This window comes from Barbatula barbatula (genome assembly GCF_947034865.1).
Source record: "Barbatula barbatula genome assembly, chromosome: 1".
Taxonomy (NCBI): Eukaryota; Metazoa; Chordata; class Actinopteri; order Cypriniformes; family Nemacheilidae; genus Barbatula; species Barbatula barbatula.
The window spans coordinates 33,839,399-33,865,295 of NC_136766.1; the positions used below are offsets into that span (position 1 = coordinate 33,839,399).

Sequence of the window (25,897 nt, forward strand, 5' to 3'; positions counted from 1 at the left end):
ATCTGCTTTCTGTTTCTGCTATTACTTTGGTCCATAGATAAATAACATAGGAGAAAACACTTCTCCCAAAAACTGTACACCATTCTTCTAATAGAGAAAATAAAGGCACAAGCCTCCAACATTGAAAAAAATAAATGAAAAACAGTTTCAGTCATCCCACAATAAGGACATCCCTCCTGAAACCTGGGGATCGAGGTGTGCTCTGTATCTGTTCGTAGCTATTAACCCATGCACAACTCTCCACTGAAGGTCTCCCAGACCTTTTTTCAATGGGAGGCTTATACAAGGCCCTCCAGCAACCCTTCGGGGAAGAAAACCTGATCCGAATAGCTCTTGCCATTTTGACCTCTTTAACTCCTCCTAAAGAGAAGAGAGGTGTGAAACTTTTACACATGTGACGTACAGTGCTTTCTTATCAGTTTTACTGAGACGGGCCCAATTCAGGTGTCTTGAAGGTCAGCAAAGACCCCTCCTTTTCTTCAAAGGTACCCACAGCCAGAAATATTCTTAGTTCAGGAAAAATTAAATCCACGTCTTCATTAGTTGTTTCTACACTGCATTTAAATCCAGTTGAAAGACCCCTCAAGAATTTCATTTAACAGTCTTTGTGTCAGACGAATCGATCTAATACCAATCTTGGAGGCTAGCATTTCAGGAGACATCCATCCATTTGAAGTCATTAAATTTCCAATCTTTACAACTCCTGCAGCCTTCAGAAGATTTCCTCATCGATGGTGATTTTAAAATCGCTGAGTTTCAACTATAGGATTGTGCATCAGAGGTTCCCTCCCTTGACCAGAGACCTCCCTCGTCTGTGATGTCTCTTGAGATATTAAAAGTTCTCCAGGCTTTTGAACACTGAATGGTAAAAAGGAAGTTAGTCCAGTCCAAATCAACATTTTGAATGTCCCAGGAGAAACAGATGTTTATCCAGCCCCATCCCTCCTGCTCTTCTAAGGAGGGCACACGTTACTCCAGACCAGCTTACATCCACTCCGTAGAGGAATCTTTTTTACTGTCTGTAGTCTGAAAGTCTTAATCCTTGCTTTTTATGTCCACCAGTCCCTTGTCCACCTTCTTGTCTGGGCAGAAACAAAACTGATGCTTTTATCCAGTGGGTTACCGGACCAAAAAAAGTCTGTCAAGCGTTTTTGGATTTTTTTCAACCAAATCTTCAGGAGGTTCCAGTATGTTTCATTTTGTGCCATAGCGTTGAGGCTACAAGGTTGTTGCAGACCAGGGCTCTCCCCCCTATAGGATAACTGTGGTAGCAAACCAATGCCAGCAAGACAACCGAGCACACACCTTCTCCACCAGGCCCCTCCCAATTCTTGCCTCTTATAATCCTCCCTTCCTAAAAAACACCCCCAAATATTTTAACCCAGATGTTTCCCCATTTTAAAATCACTTGGGAGAAACTGGAGTGTTGTGGTCTGGACCACAACACAGTGCATCACTTTTTGCCCAGTTTACTTTTGCAGATGAGGCTTTACCATAACTTAATAAAATCTCTTTTTAAAACCTGAAAATCTTTTATCATCCCTTAAAAACAACAGTAATATCATCAGCATAAGCTGAAAATCTTTTACATAATCATTAAAACTAGCACCTTGTACCTTTAAACCTATTAAGCTCTCTCTTAGTTTGCATAGAAGAGGTTCTATAGCTAAGCTATAAAAGCTGACCAGAAATTGGGCATCCTTGTCTGATTACCCCTCCTGTACCCTTAACAGGGACACTTAGGCCTCCTGCTATCTTTACCATACATGTTGCGTTATTGTACAACAACTTTATCATTTTCCTAAAATTCTCTCCAAATCCAAAAAGCATCTAATACTTTAAAAAGATATTGATGATCTTACGCGATCAAACGCTTTCTCCTGATCGAGTGGACAGTATTCCTACATCAATATTATTTACACATTGCATAATCAATGACATCACGTACCAAGTGCAAGTTATCAGCAATACATCTGTCTTTTTATACAGTATGACTGATCTTTGTGTATAATTTTTGAAACAATATTTTTGTTCAATCTGTTGGCAAGGCACTTCGAAAAAAGTTTTATATTCAGTACATAGAATAGCCAAAGGTCTCCAGTTCTTTAACATGGTTAAGATCACCTTTTTTTCGGAAGCAATGTTTAAGGACAGCCCCGTTGGCAGCTCTTAGGTAGAAAACCCAGTACGATTACATTCCTTGAGCACCTCGAATAAGTCAGATCCAAATGTTGTCCAAAAATGTTTATAAAATTCGCCAGGAAGTCCATCTATGCCTGGGGTACGACCCGAAGAAAGACCCGTTACGGCATCACTTAATTCCGCAAAAGTTAGTCCAGAGTCCAATGTTTGTTTATCTTCTTCGTTTAAACATGGAAGATCTTGTAGGAATCTATTTTGTGTCGGGATGTCTATGTCCTCAGGTGAGTATAATTGTGAGTAAAACTTCACTGCTAGTCTGCGCATTTCCACAGGTTCAGATGTACATTGTCCATTGTCATTCTTCAGGTTGTACATTTGGTTGACTTAAACACTCTTACGTTCCAGGTTGAAAAAAAAGAGGTGGGACTGTCCATATCCTTTATAGATACGAAGTTATTTCTCACGAGAGCTCTTTTAACCTTTTCATTTAGAATAGAGCTCAGTTTTAATTTCTTCTCAGTCCACTCATGTACATTGGAAGAGAGATTTTCTATCATGTTTTTTTCAATGGCAAGGATTTCTCTTTCAAGCCATTCCAGAGACCATTTTAAATCAAAATTAGAGTGAGATGTATACTGCTGACAAAACTCTCTTATGTGAGCTTTTCCAACTTCCCACCAAAGAATAACATTATCAAATCTTGTTTTCTCTTTGTTCCATGTCTCCCAGAAGAAATTAAAAGATTCACAAAAACTCTTGTCTTGTAGCAATCTGACATTGAAATGCCAATAAATACTTCTGTTTTTCTTAGATTTCAAGTTACAATCAATGGTGATTAATTTGTGATCAGTGAAGGATGTAGGGACAATGGCTGTATGAATAATTCTACTTTTCATAGTATTTGATAAGTATATTCTATCTAGTCGTGCTGCTGAAATCCTTCCATCACTAACCTTTACCCATGTGTATTGTTTAACAGAGGGATTATTTTCTCTCCATATATCAGTAAGATTAGAGATTTTAATAACATCATCAAGTACTGTAGATGACTGAAAGTGGGGTTCTTCTCCATTTCTATCAAGCAAAGCATTAGTTGTACAGTTCCAGTCCCCAGCTACGATAGTAAAATCATTACTTTGCTGCTTTCCTAAAAACCCTTCCAATTTATTAAAAAAAAGTATTCTCTCAGCTCTTTTATTAGGTGCATATACAAACATAAAAACAAGACCATTTAAATCAACCTTAACTGCTAAACATCTTCCTGGTTCAATTTCATTTTTTTCAAAATCTTTGCTTTTATGGAGGGAGAGAAAAGAATAGCTGTTCCTGCACTCAGGTTAGTGCCATGAGTGAACACACATTCATTCCTCCACCACAATCGCCAGTCAACCTCATTATTTACATCACTATGAGTCTCTTGTAAGAAGATAACATCTAATTTCTTTAGCTTAATGAATTCAATCACTGTATCAGCTTTACTCTTATCCCTCATCCCATTCACATTTAGGGATCCCACACGTAGAGTTTCCATAAGGAGGAGAAGAGTTGGAAAAAGAACAATCAGAAGAAGATGTGTATCAGCCATAAAGATTAGTTGTATTTTCCTCTTTTTTGTTTCCCCTTCCCTGCCTTAAACTTTTTCCGAATATCAGTTATATGTTTTTTCAACCTAAAACGTTTCTGTTCTGATAACTCAACATTACTGCAATTTTTCCTTGCCCACATTACAGAAGAGATAAACTTATCAGAATCTGGGAAGAATTTACTCACTTCTATGCTTTTACCTTTTGTCTCATCCAGAAAAGCATTAATTTGCGCCACAGTGTAAAAATCCTCTGTCTCTACTTTTGACATTTCTGACCCTTCAGACCAATGTCCATTATCTTTCATGCTATCATCTGTGTACTGAGATAACCCATCTGTATCATCCACCGAGCATTTCTCAGCTATTTGTATAACAGTCTGAGATACAAACTCATTTTCTTTTGCTACCTCAACATCATCATTTCTGACAAGCGCAGAACTACATCCAGCCTGCTCACTACTCTCCACATCTACACCAGCATCGCTGTCACTCACCTCGTTGTGCCCGTAGACCTCCTCTACCGGCCTTTTGTTTGGATTCTTGGGTACTTGTTTTTCCTGTGCTGTTGCCGTATTATCCTCGGTGTCACTGGTTTCGTTGTGATGAGCTGATCCATTTTCAGTGATGTTAACAGGCAGCTGCTGTTCAACATCCGCTTTTTTATTAGGACAGGAGAAGCGTTTATGGCCCATATTTCCACATTCAAAGCACTTTAGATTGTTGGTACTTGCATACAGCATATATGATCCATCTCCATGACTTACACGGAAGGAGATCTCTAATGTGCGCTCTGTTGAGGTCAGAAACATTAACACTTGTCTCCTAAACGACAAAACATGTTTGAGATCAGTGTTTTTACATCCCAATGGGATGTTTCTGACAGGACTTGCGATTTTACCGAATCGGGATAATTCTTTAACAATCGCGTCATTTGAGACAAAAGGCGGCACATTAGAAATAGTGACTTTAGTTGCCGGGGCCGTTAAAGGAGTAACGGGCACAAAGACTTCCCTAATCCACAAACCATTCTCAGTCACCTGGTTAACTAACTGCTCTGTTTTTAAAAACACGATGACTGCTTTGTTCATTCGCGATGCTGAGAGAATACTGTCGAAGCCGACAATTTCTCCCACCACCACGAGAACATCCTCCACGCTCACGCCAAGTTCAGGCACGCACCTGCAGCCATTACGCAACGACAGGTACGAACCTTCAGAGGCCATACCGGCACGCGGCAAAAAGCCGCCAGCGGCTTTCAGAGCTCAATAATCTTACAAAAATTTGTAAAGACCAAAAGGGGGAAAAAATAAGAAAACACTTTCAAAAATGCTCAAAATCACGCTCGCTCTAACCAGCACGCTCACTCGCCCTACTACACTCGCACATGCGCAGAGAGAGAGAGAGAGAGAGAGACAGAGAGAGAGACAGAGAGAGAGAGACAGAGAGAGAGAGAGAGAGAGAGAGAGAGAGACACTGACCTGTAGGAGGTGGAGATGATGGTCAGTGTGTGAGAGCTGCTCCAGCTCACTGTCTCTCCTCTTCAGCTCAGTGATCTCCTGCTCCAGATCTTTCATGAGATCTTCATCCTGTTTCTCTGCTGCTTTCTGCTGCTCGTCCATCATCTCCAGCAGCTCAGTCTGACATCTCTCAATGGATCTGATCAGAGCGCTGAAGACCTCAACACTAGCTGCTTTCTCCTCATCTGTGCTTCTCTGAAACAATCATGTTTTCATTCATCATCTTTATTTATAAGACAAACACTTCTTCTCTTCAACTTACTTTTCTGAGTTGTGCTGAGTGTTTGATGTCTTGAATCTTCTTGATTCTCTCCTGGATCATCTGCTGAACGTCTGTCTGTGTCTTCTTCAGTTGAGTCTATAGACAGACAGCAACACACAGACACATTTGATCACAGGTAAACAGGTTATTAAATCATGTTTTAATGTTGTTATTGACTCAAACCTTCTTCTCTTTACTCATCTCCTCTAGAGGAACAGTGTTGTGAGTCTTGTGGTCTCCATCAGTACAGAACACACACACACATGTCTGATCATCTCTACAGAAGAACTCCAGAGGTCTCTCATGTTTCTGACATATATAGTCCTTTATATTCTCCACAGGATCCATCAGTTTGTGTTTCTTTAAGTTTGGGACTCTATGATGAGGCTCCAGATGAGTTTCACAGTAAGATGTCTGACACATCAGGCAGGACTTCAGGGCTTTCAGCTTTCTCTCATCACAGATGTCACAGAGAACTTCAGATCTTCTCACACTGAACTTTTCGTTGTAGTGCAGCACAACCTGTCTGAGTGTTGTGTTGATCTTGAGGTCTGGTCTTTTACTGAATGTTTCTTTACACATTGGACACGAGTAGATGTGACTGTTGTCCCAGTACTGTTTCAGACAGCTCCTGCAGAAGTTGTGTCCACATGGAGTGCTGACTGGATCACTGAACACATCCAGACACACAGGACACTGAAGCTCCTTCGTCAGAGAAACACTGGACGATGACAGAGCTGAGAAACAACCAGAAATCATGAACGTTTATCACAGAGAGATGATATATTTCTGATTATGTAACGATACTGTAAATATAAAGGGTTTATTCATTTTGGGGGCTTGATTTACATGGAGGTTCACTCATACTGCTTCTCCATGTCCTTGTTTGTTTTGGTGATGTTGGTTCTGCCATTGCACGTCTTCTCTTTAAATCTTTTCAGATAACAGTAACAACAGAAATCACATTTTACAGCGTCACATCCGTCCCTTTCCAAACAGATCAAACAGCAAAAAACACAACAAAAGTTTTAATGTTAATATATAAACACATGTCAGTTGTTACACGTTCTTGTTTAATGTGAATTTCAGCGGCTGTTTTTCATTCTGTCTGTAGTTCACACACTTCCTGTTTCTTGAAGTCTTTTAGTAACTTGACACAATACCAACAAATAACTTCAGAAGAGCTCACAAGTTACAATGAAACAGACTACAATATGCTTATTAAAAATCTGTCAACATTTCAGTTCAGATTAAACTTGTTTAAGTAATTTAACTCGTGTATTCATCTGGTTTAGTCTAATGTGCTCGACAAACATTAGAAACTTCATAGAAATGTCTCACATATTTCATCATGTTACCTGCGAATAAGTATCAGCTGTGATCACGAACGTCTTTGAAAGTCTCAGATATCTTGTTTTTATAGAAATAAAGTGTTTACTTGATTGTTGACCGTCTGTTTAGTTTCATTTTCACTGACAGGTCTCGCTCACCTGTGGTGATGTCATAGCTCCTCCTCACTTGTATGGAGGAGACACTTATTCAGGAATCCTTGCAACGGCCAAACACAGAGCGGATGGGTGTCTTGGCTCTACTCGTCCCAACCGCTGCAACCAGCCCCTATTGGACATATACATAAAGATGACGGAGACATTTTTAAACGTACGTTTTGATCGAATTAAAAATGAATGATTTAATTAGTCACATTATTGCATATTTATTTTCTATTAAGCCAGCTCTTCAAGAATAAAAAACTTTGAATCCGCTGCATTTTCTTAATGCAATAAGCCATGTTTTGCTGTAGATTTACCCTGGGCTCTGTAAAGCTGAACAACACAGCTTCTTTATTATAGAGAAATATTAAATAACAACATATATGCATATTAAGAACACATTATTATCACAAAGTGTCAATCATCCAGTTTTTTTGGGGGAAAATATTAAATACTACTTATAATGCTAGAATCGTTCTGTTGGACGTACACTACTGTTCAAAAGTCATTTATGTTCACCAAGCCCGGATCGATTGGATCCAAAATACAGTAAAAGAAGCCTGTTCTTTTATATAAGCCTGTTTTTAATAAACAGTATATAGTTATGCATATTATGATCAAATATATTGTGTATTGTTTATAAATTGTATATTGCGAGACCCCAACCCCACCAAAAAATGGGGGGGACCCCCCAGATTCAATTCAATAAAGAAAAAGAAGAGAATATCACTTTTATGATTTGTCATAGCAGGATGCATTACACCCTTGGAAACAGGTTCATTATGTGATAGGATGTTATAGGATAAGATGGGTCAAAAGGTAACTCTATAATTTTTTTTAACTGTTTAATTAAATCTTATTGAAGGGGGAGTGCACTTATAGAAAACAGATCAGAGACAGAAACAATGACTTTCACTTAAACCGCATGTAAAACTTTAAATCAATTACTCTTTTTCTGTGAAGCGTGACAAATACAATGATAAAAATATTGATCTTTGAGACATGTAAACCATGATAGAATGTCAATATCAGATAGTGATACAAATCTTAATCTTCCCAGTATTTATTGCGCAACCGATTATATTATTTCCGTTTGCAGTGTCTATTGCTTCATAATGCGGCCTCATTATCGTTGAATTAAAAGTTTATTAGAACTGAATTAAATGTCATGGCTAGTCCTTAAAGGCCAAACCAGTGAGACACATCTCAATACAAAAAGAACAAAGAGTCATATACAGGTTTTGAAAGACAAAAGGTTCATTTTCATTTTTCATGAATTCATGTCTCATTTTTTTTAAAAGCATCACCGTGGTATTTCCTGCAGATGGCACAAGAGGCACAAATATCGCAATGAATACAAGAATCCACCTCCACTGTCAAAAACATACGGTCAAGAGTTATGATTCATGATTCTTCTACAGTCATTCGTCTAGATTGAATATTTGAGATCCTGTAACAGATATGACTGACTTTAAAGTTTGGTAGTCAGATCGACAATAACACGTGTCATTTATGTCACATTTTTATTAATAGACAGAAGTGTTATAGAAGTTGAAATATGTATACACAGAAGATTAAGACACATTTTAAGTAAAAAAAAAGGAAAGTTGGTGCACTATAAAATGATTTAGTTATAAAACGTTAGATGATTCTTAGAAATCATTGACAAAAGTTACGGAAAAGATTATTGACTTTTTGCCTTCATGCTGATGATTGTCATTTTGACTCAGTATCGTCTTGGGAGGCCTTTAGGTCTGTAGCGGTTTGGGTCGCCGCCGGTTCTTCCCCCAGCGATTGGCCTCCTGGTCAGCTGCAGAATCTTGACCTCGGCCAATGGAGCGTTGGATAGCTTCTCTTCCGTTACTGCAAACATCGCAACAGAGATAATCTCTCTTCAGATGTCCAGTAACATCACCACTTCAAAAATATAAATGTTCGCACGTATTCTTACTGCAAATCAGACTGCTTTTTGTTCATTATTTAGTCCATATCATCTATTCCATAAAACATTGTTGTAATACTCGTTTTCATGTCATGCACCTGATCACCAGGGCCACAAATCTTCCTCCCGGACCTCTTTTAGCTGCGTCAAAGTTCCCATGCGCATGAAAATACTTGTCTGAATTCTTCCAATTGGCCTCCTTCATATCACTGTAAGCACGCCACATGTCCTTTGTACCTACAAAAAGACCGTAAACCCAGTGAATATGCGCCATGAATTGACCTCAGTCCTATTTTTGTGAAACCAAGGTAAACGGAATAACAAAGAGGACTGGAACTGACCTCCAGCGGCTTGTCCGGGGAAACGGTACCACTGTGCCCGGACCCCGACCACCATAATCAACACCAGCACGTGTTATGATTGCTATTTTAGTGTTTGCTGGCTATATGTTTTGTTTATGTTGTAAGTTACCTTTAGTATTTAGACTTCTTTTTTTAACTATATCATGTTTGATGATTTTGATTGATGCTCATGTGCTCAGTGTTGAGGTCTGAAGTAAATAATACAATGAGGCTACAACAAACCATAATCAACACCAGCACGGCAAGAATGAGCTTCATGTTTGTAAATCTGAACATTTACAAATGCAGACAATCCAGATTAAAGTATCTCACCGCTTTAAAGATAAACATTCATATGTTAACAGCACAAATAACAACAGTTCACAATCTAATAGATGGGATCAATCATAAAACTTTTAGAGCAATGGTCGGCTAGTTGGTCTCACCTCTCCTGTCGTCCAGATTTGGGGAGTTATCCACAAAACTGGAGACATTATATAGACCCCGGATTAGGTGGGAAATGGAAATTTTACCCACTGCCACGTTGTCATGAAACTGCTCCGAGACTTAGGGTGAGATCCAAATGCAGCTTTATTGGTGGGTTGTCATGAAACTGCTCCGAGACTTAGGGTGAGATCCAAATGCAGCTTTATTGGTGGGTAATCCAGAGGCGTAATCCAAATAACAGGCAGGGGTCATACACAGGTAGGCAGTTCAAACAAAGCAACAAACCAAACAAAGAGACAAACCAAAACAAGCAGGGACCAGAGGCAAAAGGGTAATCAGGGAACAAGGCAAGAACTCCAATAAACCAAAGACCAGGAACTAGGGAAACGCTCAGAAATGCAAGACAGGCTAAACAAGACTTCGCCAAGAATGGGTGTGTGGAGGTGGTATATATGTGTATGTGAATGATCTGCAGGTGTGTGTGCAATCAGTGCTGATGAGTCCGGGTAGTGAGTTATGGGAAATGTAGTGTGTGAATGAATGATAAGTTTGATGTGGAGTGCCCTCTAGTGGTCCTCAAGGGCACTCCAGCTGGTGACCGTTACACACGTGTGAGATTGATCCAGGAAAATGTGATGTGGTTATAGATGGGATAGTCCTGTTTTGCGCAACACTTTCCTGGAAGACTATAACGGTCAATACGCATTTGTGCCACCATTTGATATACGATTATCTACGTCCAAGCTTAATAAAATGATACCAAGTGAACAAAACACACTTAAAGGGATTTCAAAACCTTTATTAAAATGTCGCAATAGGGATGGGAATGTTGCTCATAAACCAGTTTGTGTGTATCATTTCCAAGTTTAGGAAACACAGACGTTCATATTTTTTAAGTCATGATTTAAACAAATGTATTAAACGGACCTTTAGGACTAGACTTTAGTTAAATTGCTACTGTTACGATACTACCGTTAAGATACTACTGTTACGATACTACCGTTACGACGCTACTATTACGATACTACGGTTAAGATACTACCGTTAAGATACTACTGTTAAGATACTACTGTTAAGATACTACCGTTATGATGTTACTGTTATGATACTACCATTAAGATACTACTGTTAAGATACTACCGTTATGATGCTACCGTTATGATACTAGCGTTACGATGCAACCGTTACAATACAACCGTTACAATGCTACCGTTACAATGCTATCGTTTCAATGCTACCGTTACGATGATACTGTTATGATACTACTGTTAAGATACTACCGTTAAGATACTACCGTTATGATGTTACTGTTACGATACTACCGTTACGACGCTACCGTTACGATACTACCGTTAAGATACTACCGTTAAGATACTACTGTTAAGATACTACTGTTAAGATACTACTGTTAAGATACTACCGTTATGATGTTACTGTTACGATACTACCGTTACGACGCTACCGTTACGATACTACCGTTAAGATACTACCGTTAAGATACTACTGTTAAGATACTACTGTTAAGATACTACTGTTAAGATACTACCGTTATGATGTTACTGTTACGATACTACCGTTAAGATACTACTGTTAAGATACTACTGTTAAGATACTACCGTTATGATGTTACTGTTAAGATACTACCGTTAAGATACTACTGTTAAGATACTACCGTTATGATGCTACCGTTATGATACTATCGTTACGATGCAACCGTTACAATACAACCGTTACGATGCTACCGTTACAATACTATCGTTTCGATGCTACCGTTACGATGATACTGTTATGATACTACTGTTAAGATACTACTGTTAAGATTTGTAAGCTTTAGATACCGTAGCACCGGTACACCTTGCAACCCTTCTATGCTCGGAGCCATTTATGTTTCCGACATGCGAAACAGATTACGTGCCGACATGCAAAACGGTTATCGGACATAAAAATTTTGGTGACGCCACATGGTCTGCATGAATAAATGGAAATACCCAAACTTACACTTTTAGAATATCAGAAAACGATGACATAACACAAATGTAAAACAAAATCAATCAAACTATGTGATATGATCATCTTCAGTGTTTGAGTTTAAATTTATTCTGGGCTCTTATTCTTTTTAGATCACGCATTGCAAGTCAAACATTTTGTAATGACCACCATTGACCATCATCAGCTCGGCAAGAATGAGCCTTATGTTTGCAAATCTGATCACATACAAATATATACAAATCTTTTCAAGACAAATGAAAAACAGTATCTGAAATAACAACAGTATACTGTACAATGCCTGTGGACAGAAAGATCAGATTAGACCTCAAGCTTCTATACAGCAACCCAGTATTGTATTAAGAAAGAGGCAGGGTCAGTCAGTGTCACCTCTCCTGTTGGCTATTTCTGGTATTCCCAAAACTAGACACATTACATAGATCACTGTCAAAAATACTACTTAAAATTGTTCTCCCAACAAAGATAATAAAGTAACTTGAACGTATTATTTTGAGTAACTGAACAACATTTGTCTAAATGTGGTACCAATAAAGATTATTTTGTTGACTGTACTTAGATATCTGAGTAATTGTCCAAAGCGCTTCAAGAAGTGTCACCAACTTGCCAAACTGTGAAAACAATTCTAGTGCTTGAAAGTTCACAGCATGCATTGCAGAATTTTCAATTCACAGTTTAAAATAATAATTATTATTGCTATTTTAGTGTTTGCTGGCTATATGTTTTGTTTATGTTGTAAGTTACCTTTAGTATTTAGAGTTCTTTTTTTAACTATATCATGTTTGATGATTTTGATTGATGCTCATGTGCTCAGTGTTGAGGTCTGAGGTAAATAATACAATGAGGCTATAACAAACATGTTTAAAACTCAAACCACTTAAGCAGTTTCATAAGAAAACTGTGTATATAATATAAGTAATAAGTAGAGAGAGAGAATATAATAGTAGAACAATTATATGTTAAAGTCATATAAAACATAATCTTTTGTATTAGATTGTGGAGTAGAAGATATTTTACCAGTTGATATTGTCATCTTAAACCAGGAAGGTTTATTTAGACCTAAAAGGGATAGTCCAATTTTGTGTTTGAATTGATGAAAGGTCAATATTTGTGTCACTATTTGATGCACAGTTATTTACATTCTGTCTTTGTTCATTCCTGCGTGTTTTCATATGTGTCTACAATTGATCACGGCTGATAGCGCTATGGGAACATTCTCATGGTCAGAGGAGCGGAACCAACAGGATCTTTCATTGTGAGTTTGGGAGACAGTTGAATAATCCGATCTTGATCTATATCGTTACAACTTAGAAAATTGTATTGCATTAAAAATAAAACACTTTTCTTATAATAAAAATTATGTCTTATAATAAATACAAATCTGTTGTAAAACAGGGAATTCAGCGGGAATAGAAAACAGCAGCTTGAAATCGATTCTTTCGATTCTCGAACCAGGAATTGGAATCGGCTCCAAAGAAATCTGAAGCGAACAGCCCTAATAATCAGAGACAATTGTAGAAATATATTCAGTTGTAGATTATATTTGTGTCACAATATTAATCATATGATGTAGACAATTCAATTTGTAATTTTTTCAGATTTTGAGAGATAATTTTGAGGGCGATATTGTCCACGGATATTTCAAATTCCACAAACTTTTGATTCTATGTATGAAATTGAGGGTGAAGTTCAAGTGCACATGAGTGTGACAGACTGTGTTAGGTAAAATTCAGGAATCCACGTGTAAGCTTTCATTTCTTTCTGCGTGAGGTCCCTTGCAAAACATGAACTTTTACTGCATCAAAACCTTTGCAACTTTTGAAGCATTATAGTTCATCAACAGTTCAAAAATATATACTGTGATAAACTAATGCTGAAATGTTGATGTAGTACTTTGAAGCAGAAATACTATATTGGGATTGATTTCATTGGTGGTCATTACTGAAAAACCAAGTCAAGTCAACTTTATATATATAGCGCTTACAGTTTTCATTGTCACAAAGCAGAAGTACGTGAAACATATTGACTATCAGAATAACATTAAATTTACACAAGATAAAAGAATAAAAACACCCACATGGACAGAATAACAAATACACATATTAATTGGTTACACGATTCTGCAACCATACTTGATGTTTGTGTGTGATTGTTTTTATATAGGTTTGCATTTATTGTTAAATTGAAGTACAAATAATGTTTTTGTTATCAGCAACAATGCTAGTATATTTATATGATTTTAATGTTATTAAATGATTAAATTGTTTTACTTTTATATAAACACAATACATGTGAGCAAAAATTGCTCTTTTACTAAAATAGTTGAGTTATATTTACAAAAAAAATAACGATCAGACCTACACAAAAATAACACATCAATTTTCTTATATAATAAGAATTACTTTAGATTTAGATTTACATAACTTTCTTATTACATACAGGTCAAAACCCAGTAGATTTTACTTTTTAGTTTCAGGAGTAACATTTACTTTACAAAATTGCGAATTGACAATGATCAGTGGGGCTGAATTTTTACCCTTATCATTAGAACATGGACTGAAGTATGGCAAGAGTTTCTCAGTGAAAGTTTGTCCAGTGAAAGAGTAGATATGAGATCTGTTCTCCACATCATAAAAACAGACCAGACCCTCCTCATAATCCACAAACACCACCACCTTCTGTGGACTCACTCTCAGAGACAGAGAGACAGAGGGACCAGCACAGGCTTTATAATTCTTCTCATCTCTCAGAATCACAGTCCAGAATCCATTCTGAGGAGTATATGTGATCTCTCCTTTCCTGTCAATAGATTCTCTGACCACTCCTAAAGTCCATTTAGTTTTTCCCTTCACCTGAACCTCAAAATAAAATCTCCCTGAAGAGAATCCCTCTTTACCCAGAACATTGACACACCGATCAAATCTCTCTGGATTATCTGGGAGTTTATGTCTAATGTCTTCATTTCTCACTTGTTTTCCATCTTCAGACAGGATGAGTTTTGAATGAGCTGTATCAGGATCTAGAGTCACATCCACTGAGAGAGATCAGAGAATATGAATCAATGTAAAGATGTTGATGTGTTTTTAATGGTAGAGGTGAGTATGTTGCAGCTGAGCCTTACCAATACAGAACTGCTTGTAATCCCGGCCGACTCAAAGATTCATTACAACCTTTCCATTCAACTAGGATCATCCACCATCATACCTTCCAGAACGGCCAGAAACCTGGGAGTGTTGATCGATGTCCAGCTAAACTTCATGGACCATGTTGCCAGCCGGTCCTGTAGATTCATCCTCTACTACAATACAAGGACAATAAGACCTTTCCTGTCCGAGCATGCCTTGCAAGTCCCAGTCCAGGCTCTTGTTCTGTCCAGACTGGACTATTGCAATGCGGTACTGGCTGGACTCCCAGCCTGCACAACCAAACCTCTTCAGATGATCCAGAATGTAGCGGCAAGAGTGGTCTTCCGTGAACCGAAGAAAGCACACGTCACTCCTCTCGTGACATTGGATTCCTGTCACTCGCATCAAATTCAAGGCACTGCTCTTGGCCTACAAGACCACCACTGGTTCGTCACCCCAGATCTTCACAGACTTATGTGCCCGCCAGATCCCTACGATCTGCAAACGAATTACGTCTTGTAGTGCCATCCCAAAATGGGGAAGAAATCCCTCAAACGCACCTTTTCTGGATCTGTTCCACATTTGTCGAATGACCTTCTCGCTGCTACAAATTCAGCAGATTTTGTGGCCATCTTTAAGAATCGGCTGAAAACACATCTCGTCCGTCAGCATCTGACCAATCAGTTCTGACTTCAATCTCTTTCTGTCCTTAAAAGAAAAGAAAAAAACTTAACTTATGTAAATGAGTGCTACTAAAAAAACAAGTTAAATGAAGTGTAGTTACTACACAAATAAGACATATTATAACTAAAATGAACAATTTGTGTGTGAGTGTGTTTTCTTTTTTATCGCTGTTTTTTAAAGGTTGAAAATCAGTCGTAAATCAGAAACAAGATGTATTACCCTAAATCATATAAATAATTTGCCACAATAAATACACCTCACGAATACAACTGAAAGCATTTACCAGAAATGTCTGAGCCGTATATACCGCAAGTCATTTGTTTATCGACCCTCAAGTGTGCTCAAATATCACTCCTTCCTTTCTTCACAATGGGCCGACGTCACACTTAATCTGTTTACGGAAACATTACTACACTTAAGTATAGTAATCAAGTGTAATTACTGAGGTACTTTATGCATAACCATATGCTCACTTGATGCAATAATGCATTTTTTTGCAGCATAGAAAACATATCCTGTTACCGTGGTTCCTTCAAAGATGGGAATTCTTGTTGACTCCTTCAGTTGCCAAGGGGAAAATGACCGAAAGTGCTTTGCGACGTGTCCACCACTCAATAACCTCCACCTCTCGTCGGGATGGGATTTAGGCCCACGTAACTGGGCCCCTGTGTCCTAGGGCCATGGTGTCTCTTGTTTTTTGTGCGAGATTATACTTTTAGGTGAGATCTATGCCTTGAACATGTAGATGTTATCATGTGATTAATGTAATCATACGAACTCGCATAAATATGGGTTTTGTATTTTGTAAAGTGAGCAAAGCATTACTTTAATTTCTTCAATTCTGGTTTAGCTTTGTTGTCCATACCTTCATTAGGCAGCAAATAGTCTAAATGAAGAATCTCAATCTAACTATAGGCAGTGTTGGAGAGAGGCTACTACAAGTAGCGATGCTTCTAACTGAACTACATTTTCAGTAGTTTGACGGTAGCTCAAATACTTTTAACAAACTCTAGCTTTTCCAGTAGTTCATTTCTTTTTTATGAAAGTAGCAGTGTACCGTCTTCTTATTACTGATTATTACATTATAACTGAAGTGGTTCAGGCACTATGTATTGCGGCTTTACGTGTAATTAAGAGGTTTCCATCACTATGATTTTATTCGGATAATGAAGTTTCGCATCAGAAACGTTAGAAACAGCAAATTTCAAATTAAAAATCCTTAATTGGCCCAAAAGCAATTGCTTGAGGCGGTTTTTCATTTTTGCAAACATTTTGTTGATTTTTGATTTGATTTTGATTCAATTTATTGTCATTACACACATACAAGTACAGTGCAACGAAATGTATTTTTAGAAGAAGATAAAGCATAACATGGGGAAGGTGGGGAGAAAAACATGTACACTATACACCAAAGACAAGACTTGCAACAGGGATAGGTAATCCAGTTCCGACAAGCAGCATCTGATTCTGCTGCCATGGTGGCGCCGCATGCAGACCCGCTTGACAGGCTGGCGGGTCAAAGCGACGGAGGCGATGGATCTGGGAGTGGGTGACCGCCCTCAAGTGCGGCCTATGTTTTGTGTGTGTGTGATAGTCTAAGTGTGATAGTCAAACAAGGGTTAGTGCTAACGAATAATGAGATACATTGATCCAAAAAGTCACGTAACTGAGTCTGCATAATTAACCTCTAACCAGAGTACTGATCTTGTTACACATCAGCATCAGAAATGTTGTTATTGTCATTCTTAAATGCATGAGCAATCTACAAAAGCACCACATTTATAGTCTTTCGCAATCGTCTGCTTACGCAAGTATTATTATAAATGAAAATGATTATCGTATATTCAGTGGCTTCTCTTACTGATATTTAGTTGCAGTTTAGGAAGTGACTGTTGACTATAATTGGATGGAAAAGATGCTTATTCGCAAATGTTTTAGGCAATATTCCAATTTTTGTGGAAAATGGAAATAGTGTTCAGAATCCCAAACCGGTTGTTAGCCAATAATGACAGCTTGAAGAAAAGTAATGAATTACACAGAACACCACAAACAAGTATTTCATTCCCTTTCCTGACAGCTTTACATACAATTTGTTTTTCTGGTTTAACAACTAACAGAAAATAACTTACATCCTCATGTATTCTTCAGATACTTCATGTGTCATGATCGTGTGGTGAGATAACGACAGAGGACCCAGGCGCAGACAGCGGGTGAGGGGTTAACAGATATTTAATAAATAACAAAGACAAAACAAAACCCACGAGGGGGTAAAAGAACAAAACATGAGAATATAATAACATGACAAGACTAAAACTAACTACACTTAAACAAGACTTAAATAAACTCTTGACATGAACTACAAATAACTACACTAACAAGACATGAACTCACCAACCAAATCACAATGAACCAGCACAAGACAGAGGACACAAGGGAGCAAATCAAGAGGGGAACAGGTGTTGGGCATGAATCAATAACGAGTGTAACGAGAGGATGGGAACAAAGACGAGACAGGAGAGTGTCTGTAAGACCATAACAATTGCCTCTCTCCACATTAAACATGAGGTTCTGTCATGATCCTGCCACTATACTAAGAGAAACATGACATGATGCAGCAGAATCATGACAACACGATAGTTTGTTTGAAAGGTGTCCTCACCAATGTGTGTCTCAGATTTTGAAGGCCTGGTAACACTGTACTGTAAAGGTCATTGCACATCGAGTCTGAATTGTGCGTCCGAACTTTTCGCACTTTAAAAAAATAAAACAAACCTCATGTTGAGGTTCGATTTTCTGACAGCACAAATTACGGTATGAGAAACAAAGTGCGGATTACAAAGACAGAATATACTCACTGTAAACATTTTTGCTCTAGTTAGCCTACGCAGCTAGCTGCCGGTTACTTACTGTAGCTTTATGTTTATCGTATTTATTGGCAGCAGTTTGTTCAAAGATAAGTTAACATTAAACATTAACAAGTCTTTCTCCTCTTTACAGTAAAATAAAATAACGGCCACAGTAGTGTCCATCCAATGAAGACTCACATCAGGGTATTTCTCGCCTACCGTTTTTTGAACACTTCTTATTCATGACTCATATAACTGGCTGTTAGCATTCCGATGGTTCCTTGTCACTCAATATTACTATCATTAGTCACGACAATTAAAACAGGCATGATGCAATTCATCCAAAAATTTAAGTCTTTTAATAAACCAGCGAAAAAATTCAAAACTGAGACGAACACACATGAGCGGAGCAGTTGTAGTATTACTGTATATTGCAGATGAACTGCTTTTAAACTATATAACATGACTATTTGTTAGCAGTGAAAGTTTGTTTCTATAAATTCTCTTTTAAATAAACTCCACATGGTTTCTGGTAAAAGGCAGTGCAATTAATAAAACATTTTGATCAAAGTGGTTCATGAAATATTCAATTTAATAATAACATTGTATTGCGTTATCATATTTATTGATTTACGTTATCATTATTCGATAATATAAATGAGTAGACAAGGAGTGGCTTAAGAGATCAAGTCTAAAAGCAACAAATGAAAACCCTCAAAAGAGCTGAAATCCAGGAAGAGATTTTAGTTTGTGTTTTACTTGTCAAGCTGAGTGATTGCAGATCTGGTTTATGCAGGTAATTGTGTTTCCAAAAATTGAATAGATTCTTTGTTTTTAATGTTTGAGTAAAAATAATAAGTTAAATCGTGATGATGTTCACACGAGTAAACATGAAATTAAATGAATATCATTTACAGGCAAGATGATTTTGTGGGCTTGTGTTCTGCTGAGCTTGGCTTTCAGCCCAGCATCATTGATGGTGAGTTAATACGAATTGAATAACAATACAGTACAATACAGACCTTTGTATTATGTAGAGAAATGCAAAAGCGGTGCTTATGTACACACTGATGTTTATAATATGTATGATTTGTTTTCTCAGCCTTCACCAGATGAAATTGGTGAGTACAGCACAAATAGGTCACTGAAATGTTTCATATCAAAGACCTTTACTTTCTTCATCAGTTCAATGAATCATCATGTTTTGAGGATGTATTATTTAGCATGAGAAAAGGCTATGATCCATCTAAGCTAAATATGTTCTAAGAACATTTAGCTTATATTTCAGCCTGATCTCAGAGAAATTAAAAACTATTTTACATGGTAGCTAATTCGCAAGAATTCGTATGATGTGATTTGTACCAAAACATACAATCTTTTGAAAAAGAAATAAGGAAGACCCTCTCTTAAACGTAACGCAACATAGTTACGGATTCCCATGAGATTTTGTTAATCATTTGCATCACGTTATGTCTTTTAAATGTTTTTCGAACGTTAGAACGCTCTTTCAATACAACAAAAGCATTTTTGTAAACTTTTGAGAGAACGTTTCGAGAATGTTAACCTATGTTCTGAGAACGTTCCCCGTAGGTCGGGTTGGAGCCGTTTTCTTTGAAACACCCGAGCAGTTTTACTTTTGCTTGCATGGTATTTTCCGGCTACAACATAATGTACATAATTCTATATGTTTTCTTTTAATGAGGAATGGAAGTCATTAATGAGGAACTGAAGGACATTTCTGAAATAAACAAAGGTAAAACCACTGTATTACATCAAGAAGTGAATTAATAGATATTAAGCGATAATGCTAACATATGCTGGGCACTTTATAAGGTACCTCTTGATAGTATCTGGTTGTTAAGGCGTCGATTTATCAAGACGTGGAAACATTCCTGCTGCAGATTTCTGAAATTCTGGTGTTTTCTGTGATAGGATTGTGACAGTTCTTGGCTAAGGTTTTGTTGTTGACGTGGAGATCTGAACTCATGCTCACGTTGGTCTTTGCGTGTGTTTTGTGTCTTTCCTGTTTGTTGTGTTTATGTTGGTGTGTGGACTAAACTCACGTCTTCTTGGTTGTGTTTGTTTTTCTTCCTTTTGTACCTGGCCTGTTTTTGTGTCTGTGACTTTTCGATGTACCTTTTAAAGAGGCCGTGTATATTAGAGATGCACCGATACTAAATTTGTTCACTGATACCGATAGCCGATTATTCGGAGTGATATCTGCCAACGCTGATTCTGAAGGTTAAATGAAAATTTCGGAGCTTTCTGGATATTCTTCATGCATATAACGATTCATATAACATACATTAAACTCTTTCTTAACATTTATTGACCAATACCGATTAATCCCCGATATATCGGTGCATTTCTTGTTTTTAAAATCATGTTACGTAATGCGTAAGGATGTTTAAAATGAACAGCTGTATTTGAAATTAGGTTTAAATCTTATGGAGGGAGACATCATGGTGGTGAGTTTCAGTATAAGAAAGTAATAAAATAAATGTAAACATTAAAAGATGTATTATTAAAGAATAATGTTATTCAATCTCTGCTTCAAAGTCCAGGGAAAAGAGTTCAATTCTAGGAAGTGATTCCCTGTGGAAAATACCCGTGCCCTATGTGCTGAATTCAAGTCTGAGTATGAAATTATTTTGATATATCTATATATATATTTTAAATATATATTTTTTTCATGTTGAAACGTGATGTATTTTCATTGCGGTTCTAGGTATGAACTATAGAGGAGTTATACTGAGGGCATTTGAGCAGTTCAGACTCAAATCATGTATTGACTTTAAGCCCAGGACAACAGAAGCTTTTTACATTTCTGTAGAGAAGCGTGAAGGGTATACATTATAGTTGCATTTACCATTTGATAAACATAAACATTACACACCTATATATATATATATATATATCTTCTCAATGATTTCTCAGGTGTTGGTCATATATTGGGCGATCGGATACCCAGGGTCAGGCTCTTTCTATTGGAAATGGCTGTGGATTTCTAGCGATCGTAGAACACGAGTTTCTTCATGCGCTGGGATTTTTCCACGAGCAATCAAGATATGACAGAGATAATTATGTGACGATAAAATACGAAAACATCCAAGCAGGTTGCTCTGTCACTTTTCACATATGATGAATTTCGCTCATGTATTGATGCCCAGCCTTTTAACATCACTAGTCTTTCTTTTCAGGTCTCGAGAGCAATTTCAATAAAGTCAGTGAGAATGTGAGTGGCGTTCAAGGCACACCATATGACTACTTGTCTGTGATGCATAACGGTAAATATTATTTCAGCAACGGTAATGGATCTACAATCATCACCAAACGGCCTGAGTTTCAAGATGTGATTGGTCAGCGTATGGAAATGAGTGAATACGATGCTTTTGAGCTCAATGGGCTCTACAAATGCAGTAAGTTGTTTTCCTGTATTGTACTGTGTGTCAAAAAATGACTTGGACAGAACCCAGATGCAGGCAGACGAGGGGTTAATAAAACAAACTTTATTTAAATGAAAAACCCACAATGGGGAAAAACTTGCACAAAAATACACTAGCAAACACTTCCCACGAGGGGGTAAAAAACAAAACCACATCTTTAGAAAAGTGAAAATAATAAGTTCGGAACCAGGAACCAGGAACCAGGAACCAGGTTCCAGGTTCCAGGTTCCAGGAACCAGGAACCAGGAACCAGGGTAATCCAACAACGTGCGTGCAAGACATCTAGTGATAACAGACATTAGACAATGCACCGACACTGAACTGAGGGAAACTGGGACTATATAAAGGGAGACACTAACGAGGAGTGATTACATGGGGAGAGTGGTGACAGGTGATTGGAATAAAACCCTAACGAGAGTGATTAACAGACCAGGTGATGGGAATAAAACCCTAACGAAGGTGAAACACAAAGCAGATGATGGGAATGAAACCCTAATGAAACAATTACGGGAGAAAGGAGGGCAGGGCTGAGAGACATAACAGGAAGACACGTGGCGCCAAGTAACAACATAAAGCCACGTGTCTCCACATAGAACCCAACAGAAACCCGAAAGACGTGGCAATGTCATGACTCTGCCCAGGGAGCTAGAAAGCTCGAGACAGGAAGGAAAGAGTCCTAACACTGTGTGTATGTAACATGAATAACATCAGGGCTTTTTGTCATGATCCTGCCTCTCTTGGTCTTGGTTTTCGAATCTTGTGCCAGGCTCTCTCTCTGGTCTCACATCCTTTAGCCCCACCCCCTTGTTTCTCCATCAGCGACCCGTTAGTGTTTCATCCCTCTTACATTGCCCGTATTATCTTCCCGCCAGTCTCCATTATTGTTTAAGTCTTGTCCCCTGCCCGTCACCGTCGCCGTCCCGGTCCTATCTTCCCTAGTTAGTGTTTCCCTATATATTGTCTTTGTACCCTTTTGTTCCTTGTCGGTTCATTGTATGTAGTCCGTACCTTGCATGCCTTGTTTACTTGCGTCATGTCACCCCGTGGATTACCCTGTTCCTGCTTACCTTGTTCCTGTTCGCTATTCCCTAATCAGGTTTTGATCTTTGTTTATTTTGTTCCCCTAGTGGGAAGTTTTGGTTTGCCTTGTTTTGTTCATGTTTTCCCCATTGTGGGTTTTCATTTCACATTAATCAAAGATTATTTAACCCTTTGTCTGCCTGCGTCTGAGTTCCGCCTCACCTCTCGTGACACTTTTGGTGTGCACTCTTAAAAATATAGGAGCTGAAAAGGTTATTCCCGACTGAACATTTCAGCCAAAAGTTTCTAAAATCACCAATAATTTTTTTTAGGCCTAAACGAAGAGCAAGTCATTTTAGATTTATAAAAACAAATTTTGATAAAATACAAAAACTGTTCTCCATTTGGTGAGATGCTTTATTTATGCTTATTTGTTCCAAAAGTGTGCATAATTTCAAACAAATAATTCGTTTTTGTGTAATTCTGAATGAAACCGTGAAATTTACACGTTACACATTTTGTTTGTGCTACAGACTCAACCACCTCGTTCCTGAGCCGCTGTAGTTTTGATGACACATCCCTTTGTCAGATGCAGGTCTGTTCCACTACTCAAGCTGGATGGCAGAGAGTGAGTTCAGTGGGCGGAGTCAACGTGTCCGACCACACCTACTTGGGCAAAGAGTCGAATGGTGAGACTTTTCCGAAATACGTATTACTGAAAAATGCTTTTATCGTTTTCTTATTCCTCCCCACCCATTGCATTTATCTTCTGTCACATGCAGGAGCGTCTTTTTTCATGCACGTCAGTACTGAGGGCAGAAATGAGAGCGACTCGGCTCGACTGGAGAGCATTAAAATGACCCCGACCAGAGATTGCAAAGTTCAATGCCTGCAGTTCTATTACTATCACAGCGCCGATGAGTTCGACCAGCTCAACATCTGGATCAGGGAATATCAGGACAAAACTGACACCAGGGGAACTTTGAAAATGATGGATCAGATCACAGGTTTTATGCACTGCTCACAAAATCGAACGATGTGGCATAGAGAGGTTGTGATATATCATGAATATAGTCATTAAACACCATCCTCAAAACTTCCAATTTTCTGCAGGACCCCCTGATAACCACTGGCGGCTGCACCACGTGCCGCTAAACGGCAATAAAACCTTCCAGCTCGAGTTTGAGGCTCGTAAAGGAACTGGGAAGTCCAGCGGAGGATTTTCGTTGGACGATATCAATATTTCACAGACCGAGTGCTCCCAAATATGGCAGATAAGGAATTTCGAGAAGCTCATGAACGACACACCGATCGGTTCTTACGTATACAGTCCGCTGTACTACTCTAGCGAAGGTTATCGCTATCAGGTTTTCTTGAGAAACTTGTCCACTTACTACACTTTGTCTTTTCGTCTGGTATCCGGTGCCTTTGATGGCCAGCTGCAGTGGCCCTGTCCGTGGAGACAAGTGACCTTTCAGATCTTCGATCAGAATCCAAATATGCTAAAGCGCATGTCTTATGAGCAAAGCATCACCACTGACCCGACTTTGACTTCGGGTGAGACCTCACTTTTATTCACCCAAAAATTGGCTGAAAAATAAGCAAACCAGGTTTACAGTTAAATATAAAAAACATGTTTTGTTGTACAGGTGGCAGTTACGTCTGGGACAATCCTCGAAATAGTGGAAATCTAACCATTATTGGCAATGAGAGCGTATTTGCGGGTCCTCACGTGAACATCGCTATCAATATAGACATCTTCTATAGAATAAACTCTGAGTTCATCAAAGGTGGTGATGTCATCGTTCTCATTAGCATGCAAGGTAAGTTTTGTCATGGATTGGATTTAAATACACCTTAATGGATTAAAAGCACACTGAGCTCTACTATAATGACTTTGTCTTAGATATCTCAGGGCTTCTTCAGACAAATTCTGTAGCATGCCCAAAAGTGAAAGTGAAAAATATCAACGCTACTCCTATTGAAAGTGCCAAACAGGGACCATGTTTTTCCAGGTGAACATCCATTAATACATCTTTTCATAAAGAGCAATACAAACTTACTATACTTTTTATAACCTTTAGACAACTATTTTTACAGTAAGTACTAGTCAGAATTAAAAAACAGTGATATACACAAGACTATATACTGACAAATATACACCATAAAAAACAGCTGGGGTGTTTTTTGTCTGTAAAATGACACTTTTCCCCTGTTTGTTTTTATTGTAAATTTGTGGACTTTTTTGTAATTTGGCGGTTTTTGACCGTATTTCAAAAACAGTAACATTTTGTACGGTATACGACTACAATTTTAGTTCGGTTTCATCAGTGGACAGTGATCCTGAAAACAAAAGAAAACAATCGTTTCTTCATACACAAAACATGCAATCCTGCATGTAGAAATTATATATAAATATGTAAAATTACAGAAAAGTCATTCAGTGTTTTGTATTATTAACCGTTTTCCTCACATCTGTTTGTAGTTCCACTCTTCCGTCCTCTCTGAACTGCATGCTGGGTTTGTGCCTTTTGCTGCTGAGCTTCTTGTGAGATAAACTGTTGTTATCGGCCCTGCCTTTGTAAGAATGAATAAACAAATCATCTCTGTTCAGTCTTATCTATTTATTCTCTACATTGATTAAACCTACACGTAGGGTTGCCAGAACAGCTGGAGCCTCCTTTTGTTGTAAGATTGCGCCTTACTGTATACTTAATATATTTGTGTTTAGTTGAATAAATGCATTTGTTCAGCCGCTGCAAAAATATTACTAGTTGCCATGAGGGGAAACGTCGAGTCAAAGAAGTACAGTAACATGTTAAAATGTACAAGTGAATATCATTAAACATTTTACAGTTATGAATATTGATCATGAATATTGTCTTAATAATAAGTGATTTTCCATATTTATTTTTAACAGCTAATGATGTCCTGGCAGAAAATTAAGTTTTCCGTACATTATTTGAGCTCATGCTCCAATAACCGTATTTAACTATAGTATTTGAGATAAAACCGTAATAACCACAAATTTACTATGTTCACTTCA

The 25,897-nt window shown here is 38.0% G+C and overlaps 5 protein-coding genes across 9 annotated transcripts in view; 1 reads left to right on the forward strand and 4 right to left on the reverse strand.

Moving 5' to 3' along the window:
- Positions 1-7,009, reverse strand: part of LOC306894206 (E3 ubiquitin-protein ligase TRIM39-like) — a 9,082-nt gene extending 2,073 nt beyond the window's left edge. For 2 of the 4 annotated variants that reach the window (XM_079456552.1, XM_079456554.1), the window contains exons 1-5: positions 6,865-7,009; positions 6,356-6,493; positions 5,690-6,243; positions 5,507-5,602; positions 5,206-5,439 (exon numbers count right to left, since the gene is read on the reverse strand). In XM_079456552.1, the coding sequence (XP_079312678.1) occupies positions 5,206-5,439; positions 5,507-5,602; positions 5,690-6,243; positions 6,356-6,419 (948 nt within the window). In that variant the 5' untranslated portion in view covers positions 6,420-6,493; positions 6,865-7,009. The remainder of the gene's footprint in view (positions 1-5,205; positions 5,440-5,506; positions 5,603-5,689; positions 6,244-6,355; positions 6,494-6,864) is intronic. The other 2 variants (XM_079456553.1, XM_079456555.1) reach the window with 1 other exon arrangement.
- Positions 7,010-8,239: 1,230 nt separating this feature from the next.
- The window catches only part of LOC306894286 (serum amyloid A-5 protein-like), a 28,954-nt gene continuing 11,296 nt past the window's right edge, over positions 8,240-25,897 (reverse strand). Inside the window, exon 4 of the mRNA XM_079456710.1 lies at positions 8,240-8,446. The gene's annotated coding sequence lies outside the window, so the exon portion shown is untranslated. The remainder of the gene's footprint in view (positions 8,447-25,897) is intronic.
- On the reverse strand, positions 8,745-9,334 carry LOC306894299 (amyloid protein A-like; the record flags this gene model as incomplete). The annotated part of the gene is made up of 3 exons (XM_079456734.1): positions 8,745-8,859; positions 9,037-9,175; positions 9,280-9,334. 3 exons carry the CDS (start codon positions 9,332-9,334, stop codon positions 8,745-8,747), a joined length of 309 nt encoding a protein of 102 aa, XP_079312860.1.
- LOC306894238 (E3 ubiquitin-protein ligase TRIM39-like) overlaps positions 13,638-25,897 on the reverse strand; it is a 42,365-nt gene continuing 30,105 nt past the window's right edge. For both annotated transcript variants that reach the window (XR_013786673.1, XR_013786674.1), the window contains exon 9: positions 13,638-13,850. The gene's annotated coding sequence lies outside the window, so the exon portion shown is untranslated. The remainder of the gene's footprint in view (positions 13,851-25,897) is intronic.
- On the forward strand, positions 19,131-25,718 carry LOC306894197 (meprin A subunit beta-like). Its single transcript, XM_079456536.1, has 15 exons — positions 19,131-19,181; positions 19,303-19,364; positions 19,488-19,506; positions 20,088-20,138; positions 20,822-20,853; positions 20,945-21,023; positions 21,114-21,231; positions 21,323-21,501; positions 21,586-21,804; positions 23,385-23,540; positions 23,634-23,858; positions 23,965-24,408; positions 24,501-24,674; positions 24,758-24,866; positions 25,337-25,718. Exons 2-15 carry the CDS (start codon positions 19,308-19,310, stop codon positions 25,401-25,403), a joined length of 1,929 nt encoding a protein of 642 aa, XP_079312662.1. The 5' UTR covers positions 19,131-19,181; positions 19,303-19,307; the 3' UTR covers positions 25,404-25,718.